Raw genomic sequence first — 22542 nt, 5'->3', positions numbered from 1 at the left:
GCAAGGAGAGAGGCGGACTTGCGTCTCCAAACACCAGCCCCGCACAGCCACAGGGGGCGGCACTGCCCAGGCGACGCATAAGCCCACGATATCCCTCGGGTTGGATTCAATTACTAGCCAGGTTCCCCCGATAAAGCCACGACAGGTGGTGGAGGCCTGATTCGACCTTAGACTACCTGGCTCCGCTCCAGCTTGACCCGGACCCAGGCCGAGCCCAGACCACACTAAGGAGGACCTCGGCGTCCCGCCTCCGGCCGGGCTCCCGTTCTGGGTCGCAGCAGGCTTTCTCGGCCATCAAGCACCAGGCAGGCAAGGAACTGCCGGACCTTCCCTGTTCGCGCCTCTTTGTGCGGAGGACACCGGCTCGGGACCGTTTGGCGACCGCCCCCAGACCCGGGGGAGAGTCGGTGGCGCTGCAGGGAGGCGCTCGAGGCGTTTCCCGGCGCCCCTGCGCGGGCGGGACCCCTCAGCCCGGGCTGAGCCCGCTCGCCCGTAGCCTCGATTCCAGGCACCAAGAGCTTCGCGGTCTCCAACGAGTTCCCACCCCCGGGGCCCCGAGTCCAGGGAGGAGGGGGAGCCGCAGGTTACCCCTGGAAAACTGAGGTCAGGGGACTCTGGGGCGAAACCCCAAAAGGGAGAGGGGTCGGGGCTGAGCGTTGTGGGGAGATCCCTGGTGCTCCGTCCCTGACGCCCGCGCCGGCCCCGCCCGGGCGCGGGGACCTTGCGAGCCCCGTCTGCGGGACTAGGCCCCGGCCAGGCGGGGCGCGGAGGCTCCTGGTCCCGGCGCGAGCGCGGCCTGCGGACAAAGGCCAAGGCCACCTGGCCGATCCGGCGCCGCCCCGTAGCGCCTGGGGGCTGGAGCCGGCGGGCATGAGAGTCTCTCCTCGGCGCGTCTATTGGCTGGAGCCGACGCCTATCCGGGCCCCGGGGCCAGACAATTGGCCAGTAGGGGCGGGGTTCGCAGAGCCCCAATGAATGGGGGAACCGGAAGCAGGAAGTGAGTTTGCGAACAGAGCAGCTGCTGGAAGTGAGTTTGCGAACAAACCAGCTGCTGGAGGTGAGGTGCGGGTTTGGGGGTCACACTGTGTCATCCCCGGGGACCAAGGCGAGGCTGGACTGAGCGCAAAATCATTTCATTTCTGCCCACTCTCGAGTGCCCCTTCCAAATTCATCCCAGCGTTGAGGCCAAGGAGCGCTCCAGGCAGCAAAGAGTTAACACCCCTTTCAGAACCCGGGGGACTGTGCTATTGGGGCGGAGCCTCCGGAGTAGGAGTGGGGGGGGCAGGCTGGAAACTCCATCCCAGCCAGGAGGGAGGTGTGGAGAATGCCGTGTGTTGGGAGACCCCCGGGTCCCAACGGGGCGGTAAGACCTTCGGTAAGTTGCTCGGCCTCTCCAAGCCTCAATTTCCCCGTCTGTAGAACGGGTTTTCTTCCAGCTCTGAACTTCTGTGGCTTCCCTGGCCGAACACACAGAGAGGGCAGGAGAATGAAGAGCTCGGGAAAAGGCAGAGGGATGAGAAGGGGACAGTGGGACAGACCCCGGGAGCAGTGAGGGAGGAAAGGAGTGCAAGGAAGATCATTTACTGCTGTGGGTACATTCCTCCAGGGCGACCTCGTCTCATTAGCGCACACACTTAGTGAAGTTGGGGTTACTATCACCCGCTTTCTATAGAGGAGGAAATGGCAGAAAAGTGAAGCAATTGACTTGATTTTTAGAAGTCTGGTGGAGTCGGGATTAGAACCTGAGTCTTCCAGCTGGCAGCCAGGCACTTTGTCCCTGTGAACACAGGGGTGTTGAAGAATTCTGAACAGGAGGTCAGAGAAGGAGGAGGGGACACAGGGAGGGGCCTGGGCTGAGAGTCTAGAGATGGGGGTCTCTGCTGCTGACTCTTCCATCGTGTGATTAGGCCAGGCTCCTAGCCTCTCAGAGCCTCAGTTTCCGCATCTGTAGTACTAAGTAGTTGGATTCAATCTTTAAGGTTGAGGTGCTACTTTCAAATATGGCCCGTCAATGTATTTTGCAATTCTTGAGTGAGTCACCTAACCGCCCTTCTCTGAGTCTCAGTGAGTACATCTGGTGAATGGGTACAATAGTATTCCCTTTGGCATGGGCTTTGGGAGGATTCAATGAGATGGTAAGAGCTCAGAGCTGGTGTGCAGTTGATGTGTAATAAATGATAGTGATGGTTCCCAGCAGAGCCCATGGCGGACACCCAGTACATCCTGCCCAATGACATCGGCGTATCTAGCCTGGACTGCCGTGAGGCCTTCCACCTGCTGTCACCCACAGAGCGCCTTTATGCCCATCACCTGTCACGGGCCGCCTGGTATGGAGGCCTGGCTGTGCTGATACAGACCTCCCCCGAGGCCCCCTACATCTATGCCCTGCTCAGCCGCCTCTTCCGTGCCCAGAACCCTGACCAGCTGCGCCAACATGCCCTGGCTGAGGGCCTTACCGAGGAGGAGTATCAGGTCAGTTCTCTCAGGCCAGCCCACATTTCCTGAGTTGCTTCTGGGTGTGAGGGACCAGGATGCAGGGGTACAGAGGTCTCTGTCTCTTCGAGGGAGTAGGTGTAGGGATAAACCGAAGGTTACAAATTCAGGAACCTCCCCTCCTGGAGCCGCAGTCTTCTCATTTGTAAAATATGCAGGTGGGCTGTCTGTACCTCTCAGTGTTGTGACGACCCACTTAGAGCAGTGCCTGGCTTGAAGGTAAATGCTGGCTGCTGAGACTATGACAAAGGAAACAGCAGTGGAGATTCAGAGAAGGGAGAGGAAGGAGTTCAGGGTACGAATCAGGAGGTCTGAGTTCTGGACCATATCTTTACCGTGTTGTGTGTCCTTGGGCAGAATGTTCTATCTGCCCTCTAGGTTTTTTTGTCTGTGGATCTGTTGGCAAAGTGATAGACGGATTCCTAGTGCATTGCAGCAATGCGGAAAGACACAAAACAAAACACAAAGATAGCTCATTTTCGGTGCCCTCCCCGGAAGTAACTGCTGAGACTGGTGTGGTATGTCCAGCCCTTTCAATCCCCTGTCGTGTATCACACGCCTGTACGTGCACACGCACGTGTATCCATTCCTTATTTTCTCTTTTACCTAAACAAGGTCATGTTCTCCTGTGTCCTGCTTTTTTCATTAAATGCCATGTCTTGGAGAACTTCCATGGGGTACGTATAAATCTACCTCATTCCTTTTATCGGCTGTGAAGCATCCCACAGCAGTGTGCACTATCTTTCCTTTATTGCTAGGCATTTAGACTGTTCCTGTTTTTTCTTATCAGCGGTGCCATGGTGAGCATATTTGCACACATGTGTAACATCTTTTCCTAATATCTTTTCCCAGTAGAAAATACTTTGGGTCACAGGTTCTGTACCTTGACTGATTCCATTAAATCACCTTCTGAAAAAGCTTTGCCAAGTTATATTCCCACCAAGAACGTACGAGAACGTAGCCTGTTTTTCTGTGTGTGAAATAAAAGGACTGTATTGCTTATCTCTGAGCCGAGGTGCTGTTTCTTCTACCTCTTTTGAATTGTAGGTAATCACTTCCCATCTCGAGACCTTGTTTTATTCATTAAAAGAGCTAATCTCTGTGGAAACATTTATAAATGGAAAAGTGCTACCGAAGTGTTACTCTTTTCAGGGCGAATCTTAGGTTTGCAAGTAGCCAACTCAAATTGGCTTAAACAAAAAAGAGAACTACTGGCTCACATAATTGCAAGCCCAGGGCTCGAGGAGGCTTCAGGCATGAGTGGCGTCAGGGTTGGTGCCACCTTGGGGTGCAGTCTTCCTCTCTCAGCTTGGCCTTCCCTCCTCATCCAGCAGGGGGTTCCAGGGGGCCAGGCCTGCCCATCCCTAGTGTAAGGCGGAGGCTCTTTGCCAATGGGAATTTGCCTGGGGACAGCTCTCCCTGGGCAGCTTCAGCCTTACGCCCATCCTTGGAGCCAGGGAAAGTGATTTCTCCGACTGGCCAAGCCGGCCTACGTGCCCGCCCCTGCAGCTGGGGGAAGGAGGATCAAGGTCTTGTTAACAGAGGAAGGGAGGCAGGATTTGGGGCCAGCAAAGGCCAGAGTAGATGGAAGATTGACGCCCTGTCCCCCTCTAACGTTTGATGTGTCTGAGACCAGCTGCCGGATAGGTTGGGGGCTTCCGAGAGGAGATAGTGTTAGAACTGGGCCTTCAGGGACATAGGCCCCCCGTGGCTGTAAGGGTGCTGGGGGTAGGAGGAGCAAGGCGGGTGAGTGCTTGGGTGGTGTGTTTTGGAACTGCCGAGAAGACCAGTTGGCTGGACAAATGGGGGTGTGAAAATTGGTCTCCGAAACTAAGTTGGGGCCAGACCGGTACTTTCCCTGACTCCAGGATGGGCATACAGCTTAAGCTGCCCAGTAAGAGTTTCCTGGGATCTGGGTCCTGCCCCCCGATTTCCCAGCCTCACCCATACTGATGTTTGCATCTCAGGAGGAGACATCCCTGGGGTAGGGGAGGCTGTGCGCCCCAGGTCTCTGATGCCCACCTCCCCCTCAGGCATTCCTGGTCTATGCTGCGGGTGTCTACTCCAACATGGGCAACTACAAGTCCTTTGGTGACACCAAGTTTGTTCCCAACCTGCCCAAGGTGAGCTGAGGGCGGGTGGGGAAGGTGGGGAATAAGGGGCCGGTGGGTGGGGGTGGGGAATGCAGTGGAAGGAGCCCCAACTGCAATCAGAGGTCCTGAGCAGAGCCTTGACCCTGTCACTGCCGTGCTGCGTGACCGTTGGTGTCACCCAGCCTCACACGTAGAGGAAAAGCACAGCTCTTCCTGACTGCTGATCCGCAGGTCGAACGGGTGGAACATGGAAATGTTCTGTGAACTTTTAGGCACCTGCAAAAATGGAGCCTGTTGGTCACCACAGGGAACCGTGGAGAAGCCCTAGCACAGCGCCCTCCGTGCGATGGGTCTCCAGCCCATCACGGGCAGGTGCGGCTCTTACCCCAGAGCTCTGATGTTAGGGTGCACACAGGGGCCTGCGGTCTTGTTGAAATGCCGCGTCTCATTAAGCGCATCTGCGGGGAGGGGCGGCACCGGGGCTCGACATTTCTCGGGTACGGCCAGTGCTGCTCCATGGACCACGCTCTGAGCCAAAGGTCTCAGGCCACGGGTTTGCGTGGTGTGACGGGGCCGGTGCCCTCCCTTGCCCTGCAGGAGAAGCTGGAGCGTGTGATCCTGGGGAGCGAGGCTGCTCAGCGGCACCCGGAGGAGGTCAGGGGCCTGTGGCAGATGTGCGGGGAGCTCATGTTCTCTCTGGAGCCGAGGCTTCGGCACCTCGGGCTGGGGCAGGAGGTGAGGCCCTGGGGGGCGTGGAGGGCGGGGAGGGCACCTGCTGGGGAGGCAGTGGGCTCTGCTCGCGCTCTTGAGGCAAAGCTGCTCCCCGCCGTGGCCGTGGTTGTGTCCTCTGTGATGGGGAGCAGGGTGGGTGGACGCTTTCCGACGTTCCTGCCAGATCCGACGCTGTGCACGCGAGATGCTGTGTGTGGAAGGAGGGAAGGAGACAAGGGCTGGGAGGTGGAGGGAGTGCAGGAGGGGGTCCCAGGCTTCCCACCTCTGGAGGCCGCTTGGGCGGCCTGGCATAGGGGCCGTGGCAGGCCTTAGGGGTGGGCCGGCCTGGGAGAGGCCGGAGCAGAGCCGCAGGAAGGCTGGGGATGAGCATCTAGTTGTTTGTTTTACGTTTTCCCCTGGAGAGAGATGGAGAGGGAGGGGGTGGAGGCTGCTGAGAGGAGCTGCTAGAAGCCTGGGAAGGGACTTGCCGGCCGTCCCTGCAGGTCCCCCAACCCCGGCAACTCCTCTCTCCCCCTGTCCCTCTCTTCCCCAACAGGGAATGACCACCTATTTCTCTGGGAATTGTACCATGGAAGATGCCAAACTGGCTCAAGACTTTCTGGACTCACAGGTTTGGGGCCTGGGGAACTCGGGGGTGGTTTAATGGTCCTCGTCATCCCAGCCCCTCATCACCAGTGATTGTGCCTGGGTCTCAGCTCGGGCCCAGAGACACGGCATCTTGGGTCCTTGAGGCAGAAAAGACTTGAATTCTTGTCTGAGAGCTCAGCCGGGCACAGACAAGGGAGATGTCCCACTGACACGTACTAGGGATGGAACTCCCCTCTCCGCACCAGGCTGTAGGGCCTGAGGGCAGCCTCAGGACAGGGCGAGGCCGAGCTTCCAGCTGGGGCTCTGGGGTCCGTGTGTGCCCCGGAAGTCCCAGCTCAGCAGCCCAGCGTGTGACTGGTTTCCGTGTCTGTGAAGCGGTGCCCTCCTCGAGTGGCCTTGGGTTAGCTGAGGTCATGTGGTACCTGGCACAGTGGAGTCGGTGCTTAGTAAGATTTAGCGCTCAACGTCCTGAGAGGAGCGGGAGAGTCGGCTCCGGCCTGGCCTCTCCTGCTCTCTCCCCTCCCAGCCAACCCTGCCCTGTTTTTTTCTAGAACCTCAGTGCCTACAACACGAGGCTCTTCAAGGAGGTCAACCAGGAAGGGAAGCCCCACTACGACGTGCGGCTGGCTTCCGTGCTTGGCACAGGTGCGCAAGGCCCGGTGGCCATTCCTCACACCCCTTCTCCTCCCACCCCGGCATTCCTGGACCTGGGTGGCTCAGGCCACCAGCCCTGCCACTCCAGCAGGAAGAGGGTCCTCTCCCGGAGTTTCTGCGTGAGGCCTCGGTGGCTGGGTGGCTCTGGTTTCTGTCTATCGGGTCTCATGTTTATCTGTGAACCAGTCCCTGAGGGCAGGCAGGGGACAAGTCTCTGATTGGCTCAACCTGGTGTCAAGCCTCCCCCAGCGCCAGCGATGAGGTGGGCCCAGACCACCTGGACTGGGGGCCGGGGAAGGCATTCTCAAAGGAAAGCAGGGTGAGGGGGAAGTGGACATAGTATGGACAGAAACGTCTAGGCCCTATGGCTCTTGGCCACCTGGCCCTTCTTTCGCCACCCACAAGCTCCCTGGCCATCCTAGCCTTTCTCCCCAGTGACCGCCTGCTGAGACCCTGCTCCAGTTGTGAGAATGGCTCTAGTCCTCGTGTCCCTTGCAGGCCTTCTCAGGGTCAATTTGCCCTTCCTGCATGGGGCCCCCTGCCGCCCCTGTGTTTCCCTGGCCCGCTCCCCGTCCTCTAGGCCGTGCGTGGATGCTGCTTCTCCTGCCCTTTCCTGTTTGCCCATGACTGAGCTGTGCCCTTCCGCCTCCCGTCCGCACGCTCAGCACCTCCCTGGCAGCCAGCTCCCTGGGAGGGGGAGCGGGGCATCTCCCGCGCCCTTGTCTCCCGCGTGCTGGCACTCAGTGGATGCTCAGCTCCTCGGTGTGTGAATACAGATGTGTGGGGATGGTGCCCCAGGTGACAGGGACAGCTTAGGGCTCGGCAGGCAGTTTGGTTTGACTCGGAAGAAGGGTGTGGGTCCGGGGAACGGGAGCGGATCACACAGAAGGTGAGAGGTTAGGAGTGTGGCTCGAGCCAGGCTGCCCGAGTGGATCAGTTGTCTGTTGCTGTGGAACAAGTGCCCCTAAAACTTAGTGCCACAAAACTACCTTCTCATGTTCCCGGGCCCTGTGGGTCAGGCAGGTGGCTGGAGCAGAGCAGGAGCAGCTGGCCCGTGACGATGTCTGGGCCTCTGCAGTCATCTGCGGGCTCACTCACGCGGAAGCCAGCTGTCAACCAAAATGCCTCACGGGGTGTCTTTGTATCACTCACGGTGGCTGGGCGCCAAGAGTGAGTGTCCCAAGAGAGCCAGGCAGAAGCTGGCCTGCCTCGTGACCTAGCCTTGGCACTCACGTGGTGTCACTTCTGCTTTGGTCCCAGCCTGCCCAGCGTCAAGAGAAGAGAACATCGATACATAGATCCTACATCTCAGTAGCAGAAGTCACAGTAAGAAGAGCAAGCGAGACAGGAAATACCATGGCTGTCTTTTTTTTTTTTTTTTGGTTTGGTTTTGAGACAGGGTCTCAGTCTGTCACCCAGGCTAGAGCTGGAGTACAGTAGTGTCATCACAGCTCACTACGGCCTCAAACTCATGGGTTTAAGTGATCCTCCTGCTACAGCCTCCCAAGTAACTGGGACTACAGGTGCATGCCACCACGCCTGGCTAATTTTTGTATTTTTTGTAGAGATGGAGTCTCACTATGTTGCTCAGGCTGGTCTCGAACTCTTGGTCTCAAGCGATCCCCTCGCCTCGCCTCGGCCTCCCAAAGTGCTGGGATTATAGGCGTGAGCCACCATGCCTGGCTGTGGCTGTCTTTTTTATTTAAATTTTTAAGTAGTCTATAGGTATCTTTTATTGATCGGAGACAACAGGCAAAATGCAACAGTGTGTCAGTATCCTATTGCTTCTCTAACAAATTACCACGAATTTATTCTGTTGCAGTTGTGAAGGTCCAGATTCTAAAATCAAGGTCGGCCGGGCTGTGTCCCTGCTGGAGTCTCGGGGGATCTGTTTCCTTGCCTTTTCTGTCTTCCAGAAGGCTGCCTGCACTCCTGGGCTCTGGCCCTTTCCTCACTCCGTCCACCAACTTTCTTCTGTCGTCATGTCCCCGCCTCCCCAGTCACCCTCTTGTCGCCTTGTGAGGACAGTGTGACTGCATCCAGGGCGTGGCTGTCTTTTTAAATCCAGGCTGACACTTACCATCCACGTACCTCTTGGTGCCTTAGTTTCCCCATCTGTGAAATGGAGAGAATAAGTTCTCCCCATAGGGCTGGTGTGAGGCTTAATTGCGTGAACACGTGTAAAGCACTTAGAACATTGCATGTGACTTAATACATATTTTTTTGAAGATGAGAGTGTTTGCTAATTTTTGTTGGCAGTGGGGAGCCATTGAAGATCTTAGAGTAAAAGGGTGCCGTGGTGGAAAGTCTGCGGAGGTGTCTCATGCTGGGCTTTTCCCTGCGTGATTCCTCTCTCCTCAGAGCCTGCCCTGGACTCCGAAGTGACTTCCAAGCTGAAGAGCTACGAATTCCAGGGCAGCCATTTCCAGGTGACCCGCGGGGACTACGCTCCCATCCTAGAGAAGGTGGTAGAGCAGCTGGAGAAAGCCAAGGTAGGACTGGCGGGGTCCTCGGGGTACAGGCTCGGGACCCCCTGGGCAGCCAAGGAGGGGATGGGGATGGGTGGGTGGCCCGAGGCTGAGCGGCCCCTGCCCACCCCCAGGCGTATGCAGCCAACAGCCACCAGGAGCAGATGCTGGCCCAGTACGTGGAAAGCTTCACCCAGGGCTCCATCGAGGCCCACAAGAGGGGCTCCCGCTTCTGGATCCAGGACAAAGGCCCCATCGTGGAGAGGTGAGGAGCCGGCCTCAGCCCTGCGCGGCCTGCCCGCCTGCCACCCCTCCTCCATCTCTGCCCTTGTCTCCGCAGCTACATCGGGTTCATCGAGAGCTACCGCGACCCCTTCGGCTCCCGAGGGGAGTTTGAAGGTAACTGCTGGGGGTGGTGGGGGGGGTCAGGTCGGAATCCCTTCCCCCATGTCCAGGTTCATACCCCAGTGTCCCCTGAGGGTTCTCCCCTCCCCCTCGGCTGTAGTGATGACAGCAATGACAGCCGTGGCAAAGATTGTTTCCCATGCACCAGGCACGGTTGTACGAAGCTTACCTGTTCACTCGCTTACACGTCATCCTCCCGTGAGGATTTTTACCCTCACCTAACAGACATGGGAACTTGGGCACAGTTGGCGGGTGGCCGAGCCCAGGACCTGGCTCCAAGCCACTTGGCTGTGCTGCCTCTGGTGTCTGGTCAGGGCGCGGGCTCCAGGCAGACGGACGTGCGTTCCAAGCCCGGCTTTGCCACTCACCAGCTGTGTGGCCCTGGGCCAGTTACCCAGCCTGCGCGCGCGAGTAAGATCATGTGTGCAGACTGCGCACCCGGTGGCTGGGAGCAGGGGGACGTTGTGACTGTGACCCTGAGTTGGTGCTGTCATTCTGGGCTGGAGGCAGCCTGCCTCGGCTCCTACGCCCATGGGGCCCACTGTGTAGGCAGAGCATCCAGCCCAAGCATGTAGCCATGGCTCTGCCCACCCTCATCCTCCCCGGTCCCTAGATGTGGCAGGAGCGTCCGCCTGCTGAAGTCAGAGGGCTCAGCCTGGGAGGAGGGAGGAGAGCACGACACCCCTCAGGGTGTGGGTGTGAGCCCCTGGATGCAGGCCCCTCGGGGAGAGAGCTTTCCTGCCAGGTCCTCATCTGATAGGGCCCAGGCCTGGGTCACTGCTGTCCCTAGCAGCCAGCACAGGGTCCTTGCGCACAGCAGGCATTCAGTACACGCGTGATGGCTGGAGGGGTTGAGTGGGTGGAGTGGGAGCCCTCCCAGAACCCTGCCAAGCCGCAGCCCCCTCGCGCCCCTGCAGGCTTCGTGGCCATGGTGAACAAGGCCATGAGTGCCAAGTTTGAGCGGCTCGTGGCAAGTGCGGAGCAGCTGCTGAAGGAGCTGCCCTGGCCTTCAGCCTTCGAGAAGGACAAGTTCCTCATGCCCGACTTCACCTCCCTGGATGTCCTCACCTTCGCTGGCTCCGGCATCCCTGCCGGCATCAACATCCCCAACTGTGAGTGTCCCCGGCCCAGCCCCCAAGCCTCCTCCCTCTCGGCACAAACTGCCCTGCCTGTTCCTCTTGTCTGTGACCCTTGACCTTTGCCCCTTCTCCCCGGTCCCTCCCTGCCTTCTCCTCCAGACGACGACCTGCGGCAGACAGAAGGCTTTAAGAATGTGTCGCTGGGGAACGTGCTGGCTGTGGCCTACACCACGCCGCGTGAGAAGCTCACCTTCTTGGAGGAGGATGACAAGGTGGGCGCCGGCGGCCCAGGGGTCGGGGCTGGGCCTCACCTGCCCCCGAGGACCGGGGGAGGCAGGCGGCCCAGAGCAGTGGAGCGGAAGCACAGCTTGGGTCCTGGCTCTGCCGCTCCCAGGCTGTGTGACCCAGTGCCACTTTGAAGGCCCAGTGTCCTCACTGGTCACACAGTGGAAGTGTCCCTCCCTCCTGGGTTACCGTGAGGATGAGATGGGCTCTGTGGGGCCAGAGCACAGTCAGCCTTCACGTGCACCACGGGGGCGCTCGGCCCGGGGCAGGGAGGGGCAGGCCGGCAGGCTGTGTGGCCGGCGCACCTGTGGCCAGCGCGGGTCTCTGCTTGTCCTGGCAGGACCTGTACCTGCAGTGGAAGGGGCCGTCCTTCGACGTGCAGGTTGGGCTGCACGAGCTGCTGGGCCACGGCAGCGGCAAACTCTTCGTGCAGGTGAGACGGCCGCGGCCAGCCCTGGGGCCCACGGGAGCCGCCCCTGCTGTGAGGCCCACAGCTCCCCTCCTTGACGACTGCCCTGCCCAGGGCGAGGTGGCTCCAGTCTCTGCCCTTAAGGGCTGTGGGTTTGGTGGGAAAATGGCCCCCTAAGCAGGGAATACCCTGCCTTGTCCTCCCCTAAGATGTCCCGGGAGCTCAGACGACCGGGTGGGTGTTGAGGGGCCCCTAGGACAGTCTGGCTGGTGTCCCTGCACCAGGAGGGATTGCTCGGCTCAGGCCAGAAGCTCACCCTGAGGGTGGGACCCCAGCAGCCCTGGGGACGGTGGCTGGGTGGGGCCGTCTCTGGACATTCCCTGTCCTGAGGCTGCAGTGCTGTCTTTCTTCGCATGGCTGTTCCCTGGAGCTGGACCTTTCCAGGTATCGTAAGGAGCCACTTCTCCCCAGAGCGGCCTGTCCTGCCAGCTGGCCGGAGTGGCTGGAGCCCCCCCCTGCCCCCCGTGCTCTCAGGGAATGTGGAAAAGGCAGACAGCCTTTCTGGCAGGCTGGGAAAAGCTTGTGTGGCCCCCCAGAGTGGAGACGAGAAGAGGTGGGACGTGGCAGGGACTCTGAGAGAGCAGGGTGCTGGTGCAGCCTGCGCCCACGGTGGGTGGTTTCCTGCGCGGGCAGCACCGCGCTGGCTGGGAGTCAGGAAGATGCAGAGAGCAGCTGATGGGGCAGCAGCCCGGCCTAGAGCCTTGTCCGGGCTCTGTCCGGCCTGTGGCCTCGGACAAGTCAGTTCCCGTCCTTGGCCCACCTGTTAAGTGGGGTTCCTGACCCCGACTCTGTGGATTATTGAAAGGAATAAAAGTGAAGGTGGATAATAAGCCTTGGCACACAGTAGGCCATCAGCAAACGGGCATTAGTGTCAAGAGATGGGGTACATTCAGGTTGTGCGCTCTGATTCCAGTTTGGGGCTGTTAGTCTCTGAGCCTCGGTTTCCCCATCTTTGAAGTATCGTCACGGTACCTTTCTTGGAGGGTGGTTGTGAGGATTGAATGGGTGATGCTTGGCACACGGTGGGACGGAGGGGACGATGCCGGGGCTCCTCTGGCAGCACCGGGAGATGGGCGGGGACACACATGGGAGGAGCAACCCGGCTTTCCGGCCCATCCACTGGGCCCAGCTGGGGTTTGGAGATACCAGGTCTGGGTCTTCACACGACGGGCAAGTCCCTCCCTGTCTGGCCCCCAGTTTCCCTCTCTGTGCCGTCGGGTAGGCGGCTCTGCTTCTGCCCCTCCTGGGGGCTCTGAGGAGGCAGCTGTTGTCGCAGGACTCGGGTTTGGAGGCGTCAGGATGTGGATGGAGGTGCCACTCCTGCCACCCGGCCCTCCCTCCCGAGCCGCTCCTCGGCCGTGGAGCTGGGGCTGAACTCGGGACGGGGCCTGTCCCTCACTCACGCTGTGTCTGCAGGATGAGAAGGGAGAGTTCAACTTTGACCAGGAGACAGTGATCAACCCGGAGACTGGGGAGCGGGTGAGGGCAGCGTCGGCGGAGCCCCGGGGTGCTGGAGGAGGGTGGGCACGTGTGGGGCTGCAGCCACCCCTGAGCCTGGTTTCTGGGCCTCCCCTCCCAGATTCAGAGCTGGTACCAGAGCGGGGAGACCTGGGACAGCAAGTTCAGCAACATCGCCTCCAGCTACGAAGAGTGCCGGGCCGAGAGCGTGGGCCTCTACCTCTGCCTCCACCCCCAAGTGCTGGAGTACGGGCAGCAGGCCGGGGGCGGGGGGGGGGGTGGGCCACCCCAGGCAGCAGCCGGCGGAGGGTGGTGGGAGGGGTGGGTGCTGCCCGGGAGAGCAGGGCAGCCTCTGACCATCCCTGTCACCTGCTTCTCCTTCCCCCAGGATCTTTGGCTTCGAGGGGGCTGACGCAGAAGACGTGATCTACGTGAACTGGCTCAACATGGTTCGGGCTGGGCTGCTTGCCCTGGAGTTCTACACCCCTGAGGTCTCTAGCTGGAGACAGGTGGGGCTGCGGGGAGTCCCCAGGAGGTGGGAGGGGGGCCTGCCATGGGCGCCAAGATCAGGACTCTGGGTGCAGGGATGGTGCGACCTTACCTATAAGGCAGGTGAGCTGGGTTTAATCTCAGGCTCCACAGTTCAGGCAGCAAGTCACGTCACTCTTGTGAGCCTCAGAGTCCCTACCTGTGAAATGGGAGTCGTGCTCTCTCCCCGGCCTCCTTCCAGGGTGACTCAGATGAGATGGTTTTACTGCTACTGCTAACAGCTGACTTGCTCTGCCACCCACAGTTCTAAGCACCTTCCATTACTTAACTTTGGTTTCCAGTGTCAGCCCCGGGAGGTAGGTGTTGTTATTATTCTCATTTTAGAGATGAGCAAATTGAGGCACAGAGATTAAGTAACTTGCTGCCGAGTGGCAGAGCCAGGATTCAAGCCCATGCAGTCTGCCTCCAGAGCCGTCAGGCTTCACTGCTCCGTTACCATGTCTCCTTTGGAAATAGGGTAAGCAATAGGATAATTTTTTTTTTTTTGAGACAGGATCTTGCTCTGTTGCCCAGGCTGGAGTGCAGCCTGGAACTCCTGCGCTCAAGTGATCCTCCTGCCTCAGCCTCGTCAGTAGCTGGGACTACAGGCGTGCACCACCATGCCTGGCTAATTTTTTTGTTTTTATTTTTGTAGAGATGGGGTTTCATTGTGTTGTCCAGGCTGATCTCGAACTTCTGGCCTCAGGCAGTCCCCCGGCCTTGGCCTCCCAAAGTGCTGGGATTACAGGCCAGCAAGAGAACATTGCTTACAAAATCAAATAAGGAGACAATGCTACGTCATTAAAAGAACACATGTTTCAGAGCCCAGAATCTTGGGTCTGAGTCCTGGCCCTTCCTCTACCAGCTGTGTGACCCTGAGGAAGTCACTTCAGCTCCCTGGGCCTGTTCTGTTGTCTGTAAACGGGCGATGATGATGCCTACCTGGTCCCACTGTTGAGCACAAACAAGACTGTGGAGGAGGCAGTGCTTGGGCCCTCAGGGGTAGCTGCTGTCCTCAGGGGGCGCCTGGAGCAGCAGGGGTAACGAGGAGGAGTGCAGGGCACCAGGGCCTGCCTGGAAATGGCCTCGCTGTCCCCCAAGGCAGCCTGCCCACCCTATGAGCCGAGGAGGGAGAAAATAGGAATAGGCAGAAAAGGACAAGGTGCCAGTGAGTGACAGTAACGAGCACACACTGCACATCAGGGCTTGGACCGAGCCTTTGATCCAGGCTACAAATGACCCCTTCCTCCCCCCCGCCCCCCCGCAGGCCCACATGCAGGCCCGATTTGTGATCCTAAGGGTCTTGCTGGAGGCTGGCGAGGGACTCGTGACCGTCACTCCCACCACAGGCTCCGATGGGCGACCCGATGCCCGAGTCCGCCTTGACCGCAGCAAGATCCGGTCTGTGGGCAGGCCCGCCCTGGAGCGGTTTCTGCGGAAACTCCAGGTAAGCAGAGGCATCTCACCTTGGAGGGCACCTGCCAGCCTCTGGCCTATCCCCCTGCCCTGTGAACACTTCCTCATAGCTTCCTGGTCAGTTCATTCATTCATTCATCAAGTCTTTACACCGAGCATGACCATGTGCCAGGCACTGAGACTAGGCTGTGAGCAGTTCCTTAGGCGGTCGTGAGGGAAGGTGGACAGTAAACACGTAAGCAGTCAGTGCACAAGATAACTTCAGATCACGAGAAGAGCTGTAAAGGCAACAAAAGTGCGTGATGTGATGGTGAGTGTGATTAGAGGGGAAAGGAAGGTCCATCTCAGTCTGGGTAATCAGGGAAGTCTTGGAGGAGGTGTCAGTTGAGCTGGAATTTGAATGCCAAGGAAAACCAGCTGTGAGAAGATCTGAGCGCAGAAGCAGCAGCAAGTGCGAGGGCCAGTCAGTGTTAAGATCAGAATGAGCTTGGTGGGGTGAGGGACAGAAGGAGGCCTGGAGCGTGGTGAGGGAGGGAGGGAAAGGATAGTGGGTAGGACCACCCTGGCTTCCCTGTCGTGCAGGGATGCTGAGAGCCAAGAGACTTTCGGGGTTCTGGTGCCAGTGCTGACCGCCTGGGTAATTGGGGCGACACACTTCATCTCTCCGGGTCCCACTTTTCTCACCTGTCAGTGGGTTACACCTGTGAGGATTAAATGGAACATTGTACATACAGAACTGAGCAAACTGAAGGTCGTGTTATCTAAGCCGGAGCAACACGAGACCCAGAAGTTTGTTGTCCACGGACCAGCAACACTGGCACCCCCAGGAGCAGGTTAGAAATGCAGATTCTCAGGCCCCATTCCAGACCCTGGGATCAGCACTCTGAGGGCCGGGCCTCGGGAGCCTGCATGTCTGCTGGCCCTCCAGGCGGTCCTGGCACCAGCAAAGGTGAGAACCGCTGATAAGCCACTCTTTAGAGTGCGTACCTTCCCGTAGCGCGCGGTCCTGCGGCTTTTTCTACCTATAGAAGGCCCAGCCTTTAATTCACAAGTTAAATTCACAAATCATGAATCATAAATCACAATATATCTTTGTGATTTTATCCCCACTTGTCTCCAGAAGGATTCATGGCATTTTTCCATAAAAGATATTTGTCCATTAAAGTAAAGTAACAGAAATTAAAAATCATTAGATGCAAAGCAATGTGGTATCCTGGAATAGAAAAGGGCATTAGCAGGAAAACTAGTGGAATCCAAATAGAGTGTGGAGTTTAGCTAATGGTACTGTACCACCAGTGTCAGAATGAACAACAGGGGACACTGGGCGGGGGACTCTCTCTCCCATCTTTGCAACTTTTCTGCAAATCTAAAATTATTCCAAAATGTAGTTTATTAATAATAATAACAAATCATCAGATGGAGGAATCAAACCTACCAACTCCTAGGCCAACACGGAACTGCAGCTGAGCACTAAATTAGCACAGAACTTTCTGGCAGCTTTCCGGAGACTGAGCCAGCCGGGTCTCTGTCCAGGCAGCATAATTCCACATAATGGGCGGTCTCTCCGCAGTAGTTTTACAGAAAATGTGGGATATGAAATCATTCTTGGTGTGGCTGTTTCCTCTGTCAGCCCCCAGGGAAAGCCCGGGGCCCAACAGTGAGACACCGAGCGGGGAGGGCTTCAGCCAGGGCTCACAACGCAGCCATATTTCTCGCCCACCTCATATTATTAACATTGGCAAAGGTCAGGTGTCGGTCTCTCTGGCTTCCTGGAAGGTCTGGCGACAGCAGGCTTAATCTCTACATGAACAATGGGCTGGAACTGAGTAGCCGCCACTGCGTTTGTTCATGGCATGGACTCTCCAGTTTGCCCCAGTCCTCCACTCCCTGGTACTTGAACCTGCCTTCATCACTCGGGTGTGATACCACCGGGCTCCCACCGGCGTCTGTTGCCAGCTGTCCAGTTTGAACTCCGGGGGTCTGATGTGTCAGTGTGATGAATGTGTCCTTACCACCTTCTGGGTATTGGGGGCTATGGAGAAGAGGAAGGTTAGCCCTTCGTTTTGGCCTCTCCCTAGGAGTTCCCAGGTGGTCTCACTGACTCCAGGGCCAGGAAAAGTCATTCTACACCTGGGTCTAAGAAGGTAGAGGCTTTCCTCGAGGGAGCCCGAGGTTCAAGTCCTGCTTTGTCACTTGAGAACTGGCAGAATGACTAAGGATCAGACCCACAAAAAGTCAATCATTTGGAAAAGAACCAATAGAACTCTGAAATAAACCAGATGAGCACTGAAATTTTATTTTATTTTTATTTATTTATTCATTTTTTTTTTGAGACAGAGTCTCACTCTGTTGCCCGGGCTAGAGTGAGTGCCGTGGCGTCAGCCTAGCTCACAGCAACCTCAAACTCCTGGGCTCAAGCAATCCTACTGCCTCAGCCTCCCAAGTAGCTGGGACTACAGGCATGTGCCACCATGCCCGGCTAATTTTTTCTATATATATTTTTAGTTGACCAGATAATTTCTTTCTATTTTTAGTAGAGACGGGGTCTCGCTCTTGCTCAGGCTGGTGTCGAACTCCTGACCTTGAGCGATCCACCCGCCTCGGCCTCCCAGAGTGCTAGGATTACAGGCGTGAGCCACCGCGCCCGGCCGAGCACTGAAATTTTAAAAGGCAGGTTACGGGTTGTAGGTCCAGCTGAAGGTAAAAGAGATTATAAAGCATGTAGCACAGAGAGACCAAGATAGAAAATTTAAAAGAGAAGTTAAGAGATGAAGAGAGTATGAGGTCTAACGTGCCTCTGACTGAAGTTCCAAAAGGAAAGCAGAGAGAAAAGGTAGGAGGTAGGAGAGGGAACATAAGAAGAGATAGTGGCTGAGAATTTTCTAGAATTGATTAAAGTCAACAATTCATAAATCCAGGAGGCACAAGAAATCCCAAAACAGACAAAGGAAAGGCCTACCTAGAAACATCACAGAGTGATGCAAAACACCAAAGACATGGAGAAAATCCTAAAAGCAGCCAAAGAATAAAAACAAGTGACCTGAATAGAATGATATTAACTGAGCGCAGACTCAGCTACAGAAGCCAGGCAACAGGGGACGATGGCGGCACCGTGCTGAGAGTAGATGACTTGTCAATACCCGATAAAGTCATCTTTTAGGAATAAGAGTAAGGCTGGGCAGGGTGGCTCACCTGTAATCCCAGCACTTCGGGAGACCAAGGTGGGAGGATCATTTGACCGGCCTGGGCAATATAGGTAGACCTCTTCTCTATAAACAATAAAAAAAATTAGCTGGGTGTGGTGGCGTGTGCCTCTAGTCCCAGCTACTTGGGAGGCCGAGGCAGGAGGATTGCTTGAGCCCAGGAGTTGGAGGTTTCAGTGAGCTATGATTGCGCTACTGCACTCCAGCCTGGGTGACAGAGTGAGACCCTGTCCCTAAAAATATTTTTGAAATAAATATAAAAAGAGCATAATGGTAATACCTACCTTGTCTGCACATAAAATGAGACAATCAAATGAGAAACAGCTTCAATTTAGTGTGCACTTACTATGTGCTAAGCGTTTGATCTGCATTTCTCACTCATTCAGCTCAGCAACACTGAGAGCAGATACTATTCCCAATTAGAGAGGACAGCTCAGAGTGGTTTAGTAACTTGTCCCAGGTTACACAGCCTGTAAGTAAGTTGAGCATTTTACAGACTATCTTAGTCTATTTTGTGCTCCTGTAACAAAATACTTGAGACTGGGCAATTTATAAAGAATAGAAATTTATTTCTCACAGTTCTGGAGCCTGGGAAGTCTGAGATCAAGGTGCCAGCAGGTTCGGTCGTCTGGTGAGGGCTGCTGTGTTCTTGGGAGGGGAGGGGTGCCATGTCCTCACGTGGCAGAGGCCAAAGGGCAAGAGGGCAAACATGGCTTGAAGCCTCTTTTGTGAGGGCCTTAGTCCCACTCACGAGGGAAGAGCCCTTTCTCGTGGCCAAATCACCCCTTAAGGGCTCCACCTCCTAATGCCGTCCCAGTAGCCATTAAGTTTTTGTTTTGTTTTGTTTTGTTTTGTTTTTTGAGACAGAGTCTCACTCTGTTGCCCAGGCTAGAGTGAGTGCCGTGGCGTCAGCCTAGCTCACAGCAACCTCAAACTCCTGAGCTTAAGCGAGTCTCCTGTCTCAGCCTCCCGAGTAGTTGGGACTACAGGCATGTGCCACCATGCCCGGCTAATTTTTTCTATGTATATTTTTAGCTGTCCATATAATTTCTTTCTATTTTTAATAGAGGTGGGGTCTCGCCCTTGCTCAGGCTGGTCTCGAACTCCTGAGCTCAAACGATCCACCCACCTCAGCCTCCCAGAGTGCTAGGATTACAGGCATGAGCCACCGTGCCCGGCCGCCATTAAGTTTTAACAGCCGGATTTTGGAGAGGACACATCAAACCACAGCACAGGCCACCCAGGGCTGGGCACAGTCGGCTGCGGCCGTGGCAGAGCCCTGGACGCAGGGTGAGGGCCCCTCCTAGACGTTCCCTCCCTCCTTCCCGCAGGTGCTGAAGTCCACGGGGGATGTGGCCCAAGGGCGGGCCCTGTACGAGGGGTATTCAGCTGTCACGGACGCGCCCCCGGAGTGCTTCCTCACCCTCAGGGACACCGTGCTGCTGCGCAAGGAGTCTCGGAAGCTCATTGTTCAGCCCAACACTCGTCTCGAAGGTAATAGACTCCTGTGCCCCTTTGATGGGGGCCATGCGGGGCCTATGGCAGCGCAGAGGACCCCCCGGGGCTCAGGGAAGGCCGCCTGGGGTGGCCCCTCTCTGCTGCCCCGCTCCCTGCCAGGGTCCTTTCCACGCCAAAACTCAGGCCAAAACCTTGGCATCTACCACCACACGCATGCGTGCACCCACACGTGTACACACACACACACACACACACACACAGCACACACAGGGTCGTGCAGGTTGTAAGACAGCAGTGGAAGGTTTGAGAAAGGCCAGCGGAGCAGGGGCTGGCGAAACAGACAGACTTACGGGAGGCCAGGCCTGGCACCAGAGAATCAGACCTGCTGGGTCCCCAGGCTCCAGGTCAGGTCAGGCAGGGAGTTGGGACCCAGCAGGCCTAGTGGACCCCAGAGAACAAGGCTGCTCGGCCACATGCGGGATGGAGATCAACAGCTGCGTCGTCCCTCTTCCCTCTCAAGTGACGATTCCATTTCCACAGGTCCCAACCCTGTCTGCATGGTGCTTGTACCTTTTGTATTAAAACCCCTTGGGGTCCCAGCACCTCACTGCATTCACTTTCCTCTCACCTTGACTCATCTTTCTTGCCACCTGCCACTTGGGGCACCTGAGACAAGGTGGTGCCAGGGAGTGGTTAGAGCACCAGCTTCACAACCGCCCTGCGGCCTTGGCTTAGTCACTTCACCCCTCTAGGCTTTGGTGTCTTCATTCATAAAGCCAGTATCATTGCCTGCTGATACTCCAGTGAGCCTGAAGTACTTCCCTAAAGTTCCAAGTGCTTTCCATGGGTTAACCTTTTAAATCCGCACGGTAACCCAGTGAGGTAGGAATTTTTGTTGTCCCCATTTTACAGATAAGGAAACCTTGCCCCAGACCTTTGCCTGAGAAGAACCTGGTTCTTCACGTCATTCACGTCCCTGTTAAATGGCAACTCAGAAGTCTGAGAGAGGCTGTCGCTGACCTCTCGACCTAAAGTGACCCCTTCTGTCCCTCTCTGTTCTGTCACCCAACTTCATTTTCTTTCTGTGCCCATCACGCTCACCCATTTTGTCCATCTCATCTCCGTGACAGCAGGAACAGCAAACCCCAGCACTGAGCACACGGCCTGGCACGCTGGAACTGCGCGAATCATGCCGGCCGTGTGGACAGTGTCATTGATTGTTTTGATGTGTGCTGCCCTGTGCCAGCCATTGGGGAGCCACTGGGGATCCCGAGGTGAATGGGATCCAGGCCCTGCCCTCAAGTAGTTCAGGGGTCATTAGGATGATAAGACAGGGAGATAAATAATCATACAAGAGAGGCATTAATGAGTGCCCAAAAGATATAAACAGTGCTCTGAACACTTAGACGAGGGAAGATCACACCCACCTCCAGGAGAATCTGGGAAGGAAGTGGTGTTTAAAGTAGACCTGAAGAACAGGTTGGATTTTCAAAAAAATGACGACGATGATGATTATGGCTAACTTTTGAGGACTTTCATGTGCCAGGTGCTGAGTAAAAACTTACCATGGATTAACTCCCAACAGCCCGATGAGGAGTGGTTGTTATCCCCATTCTTCGGCTGGAAAATGAGACACAGAGAGTCTGTGTATTTGCCTGAGGTTACACAGCTAGAAGGTGGCAGAGCCAGGACTTAAACTCCAGCTATCTGAACCCTGAACCTATGCTCTTCAATCCTATATGCCTGGCAATGCCATGGAGCATGACGAGGCGCCGTGAGAGGGCAGAGCAATTGAAGTGTGTTCAAGGGGAGTGCTTCCCAGGAGTATTTAGGGGACCATTGGAGCAGCCCCAGTTCACAGATGAGTAAATGGGCTCAGAGATGATGATGCTGGTGGTGGCTAGCATTTGCTGAGTACCCACTCAATGCATTACTGTGTGTAATCACCACAGTTCCCTTACAGATGTGGAAACTTAGGCTTAGAGAGGTCGGGACTTGCCCAAGCTCCCACAGGAGACAGATGAAGCGATTGCTGGACTGCAAGCTCCAGGTGGCCTTGGACTGTATCTGTTTTACCTAGCATGGCACCTGGTGTAATCTTTTGACTGAATCAATGAAAGCAGCAATTCATTTAATCCTCTTCCTGTAGTATTTCCTTCCTCACAGGGTCATCGTCAGGATTAAACTAGATCATTAGCTTAAAACATTGAGCACAGTTTTGGGCACAAGATAAGAGCTCAGTAAGAACTAGCTCCTGCTGGGATTATGATTGTTGTAACTATTATTATGATTCTACTTCCCTATTCGCCTTCCCTTTTGCTATTTTCTCTCCATCTCCTCTCCAGGCTCAGAAGTACAGCTTTTGGAATACGAGGCCTCAGCTGCTGGCCTCATCCAATCCTTCTCTGAGCGCTTCCCAGAGGATGGGCCCAAGTTGGAGGAGGTCCTCACCCAGCTGGCCACAGCTGATGTCCGATTCTGGAGTGGCCCCAGTGAGGCCCCAGCTGGCCAGGCTTGAGGAAGATTTGCGTGGCCCCTCCCTCCACTCCATCAGGCCAAGTCTGCAAGTGACCCTCCATTTGGGTGTGTATTTAGAGGCCAGGGGAGGGGCAGGAGCTCGGACCTTGGTGCTACCTCAGCTGAGGGTGGTGACACTAACCCCTGCCATTTGTCAGCACTTTCCAATTTACCAAGTGCTTCCTCTCTGTTATCTCATTTGATCTGCGCTGCTGTCTGTGGAGTGGACAAGATAGGGCTCACTATCCTGTTTCCCAGATGAGGAAATGACAGTTCTGAGAAGTGACTTGTCTAGATCCTGCAGGTGGTATGTGACAGAACCAGGGCTCAAAACATTCTCACCAAATCCAGTGCTCCTTATGTATTACTTTTATAACCAGAAAAATAAATATTACAAACCACTGCTGTCTTTGCTACGTGTGTGATTCCTCCTTGCCTTTGTCTCACTTCTCATTTGCTCCGGGCAGGGCGATGGGATCAAGGCCTGAGGAGGGGACAGGAGAGCCACTTTTAGCCTCCCACCCTCAACAGGATTTGACATTATCTCTAAATGAGAATACAGTCTCAGAGTTGAACATGGCAGTTTTTACAGCCCTCCTTTGTGGCATGTCTTGCCTTTAAGTATTCTGGGAACCTAAAAACTGGAAACCCCCAGTGTCGGTCAGAATCCTCTGCAGTGCCCCCTCACCCTCGTGT

The 22542-nt window shown here is 56.2% G+C and overlaps 1 protein-coding gene across 4 annotated transcripts; it reads left to right on the top strand.

The window, feature by feature from the left end:
- The first annotated feature begins 918 nt into the window (after positions 1–918).
- On the top strand, positions 919–22228 carry DPP3 (dipeptidyl peptidase 3). Of its 4 annotated transcripts, none has more exons than XM_069471794.1 (18): positions 919–1027; positions 2195–2472; positions 4527–4616; positions 5184–5321; positions 5854–5928; positions 6458–6551; positions 8922–9052; positions 9163–9293; positions 9369–9427; positions 10351–10545; positions 10672–10784; positions 11138–11230; positions 12683–12745; positions 12846–12970; positions 13113–13233; positions 14520–14699; positions 19203–19365; positions 21675–22228. In XM_069471794.1, exons 1-18 carry the CDS (start codon positions 976–978, stop codon positions 21845–21847), a joined length of 2274 nt encoding a protein of 757 aa, XP_069327895.1. In that variant the 5' UTR covers positions 919–975; the 3' UTR covers positions 21848–22228. The 4 variants fall into 4 exon arrangements, with proteins under 4 accessions (XP_069327895.1, XP_069327894.1, XP_069327893.1 ...); XM_069471793.1 differs by having other exon boundaries at positions 919–1057; positions 2198–2472; XM_069471792.1 differs by having other exon boundaries at positions 919–1057.
- Positions 22229–22542: the final 314 nt, after the last annotated feature.

This window comes from Eulemur rufifrons, chromosome 6, assembly GCF_041146395.1.
Source record: "Eulemur rufifrons isolate Redbay chromosome 6, OSU_ERuf_1, whole genome shotgun sequence".
NCBI classification, from domain to species: domain Eukaryota; kingdom Metazoa; phylum Chordata; class Mammalia; order Primates; family Lemuridae; genus Eulemur; species Eulemur rufifrons.
Note: the sequence above shows the minus strand (reverse complement) of the source record. Positions and strands in the feature narration are given on the sequence as shown.

Excerpts from the sequence above, each read along its gene's own strand:
- DPP3 (XM_069471792.1), top strand. The coding sequence starts at position 976 with ATGGGGGAACCGGAAGCAGGAAGTGAGTTTGCGAACAGAGCAGCTGCT. Across the intron at positions 2,473-4,526 it reads TTACCGAGGAGGAGTATCAG|GCATTCCTGGTCTATGCTGC; the intron begins GTCAGTTCTCTC and ends CCTCCCCCTCAG. Across the intron at positions 4,617-5,183 it reads TTGTTCCCAACCTGCCCAAG|GAGAAGCTGGAGCGTGTGAT; the intron begins GTGAGCTGAGGG and ends CTTGCCCTGCAG.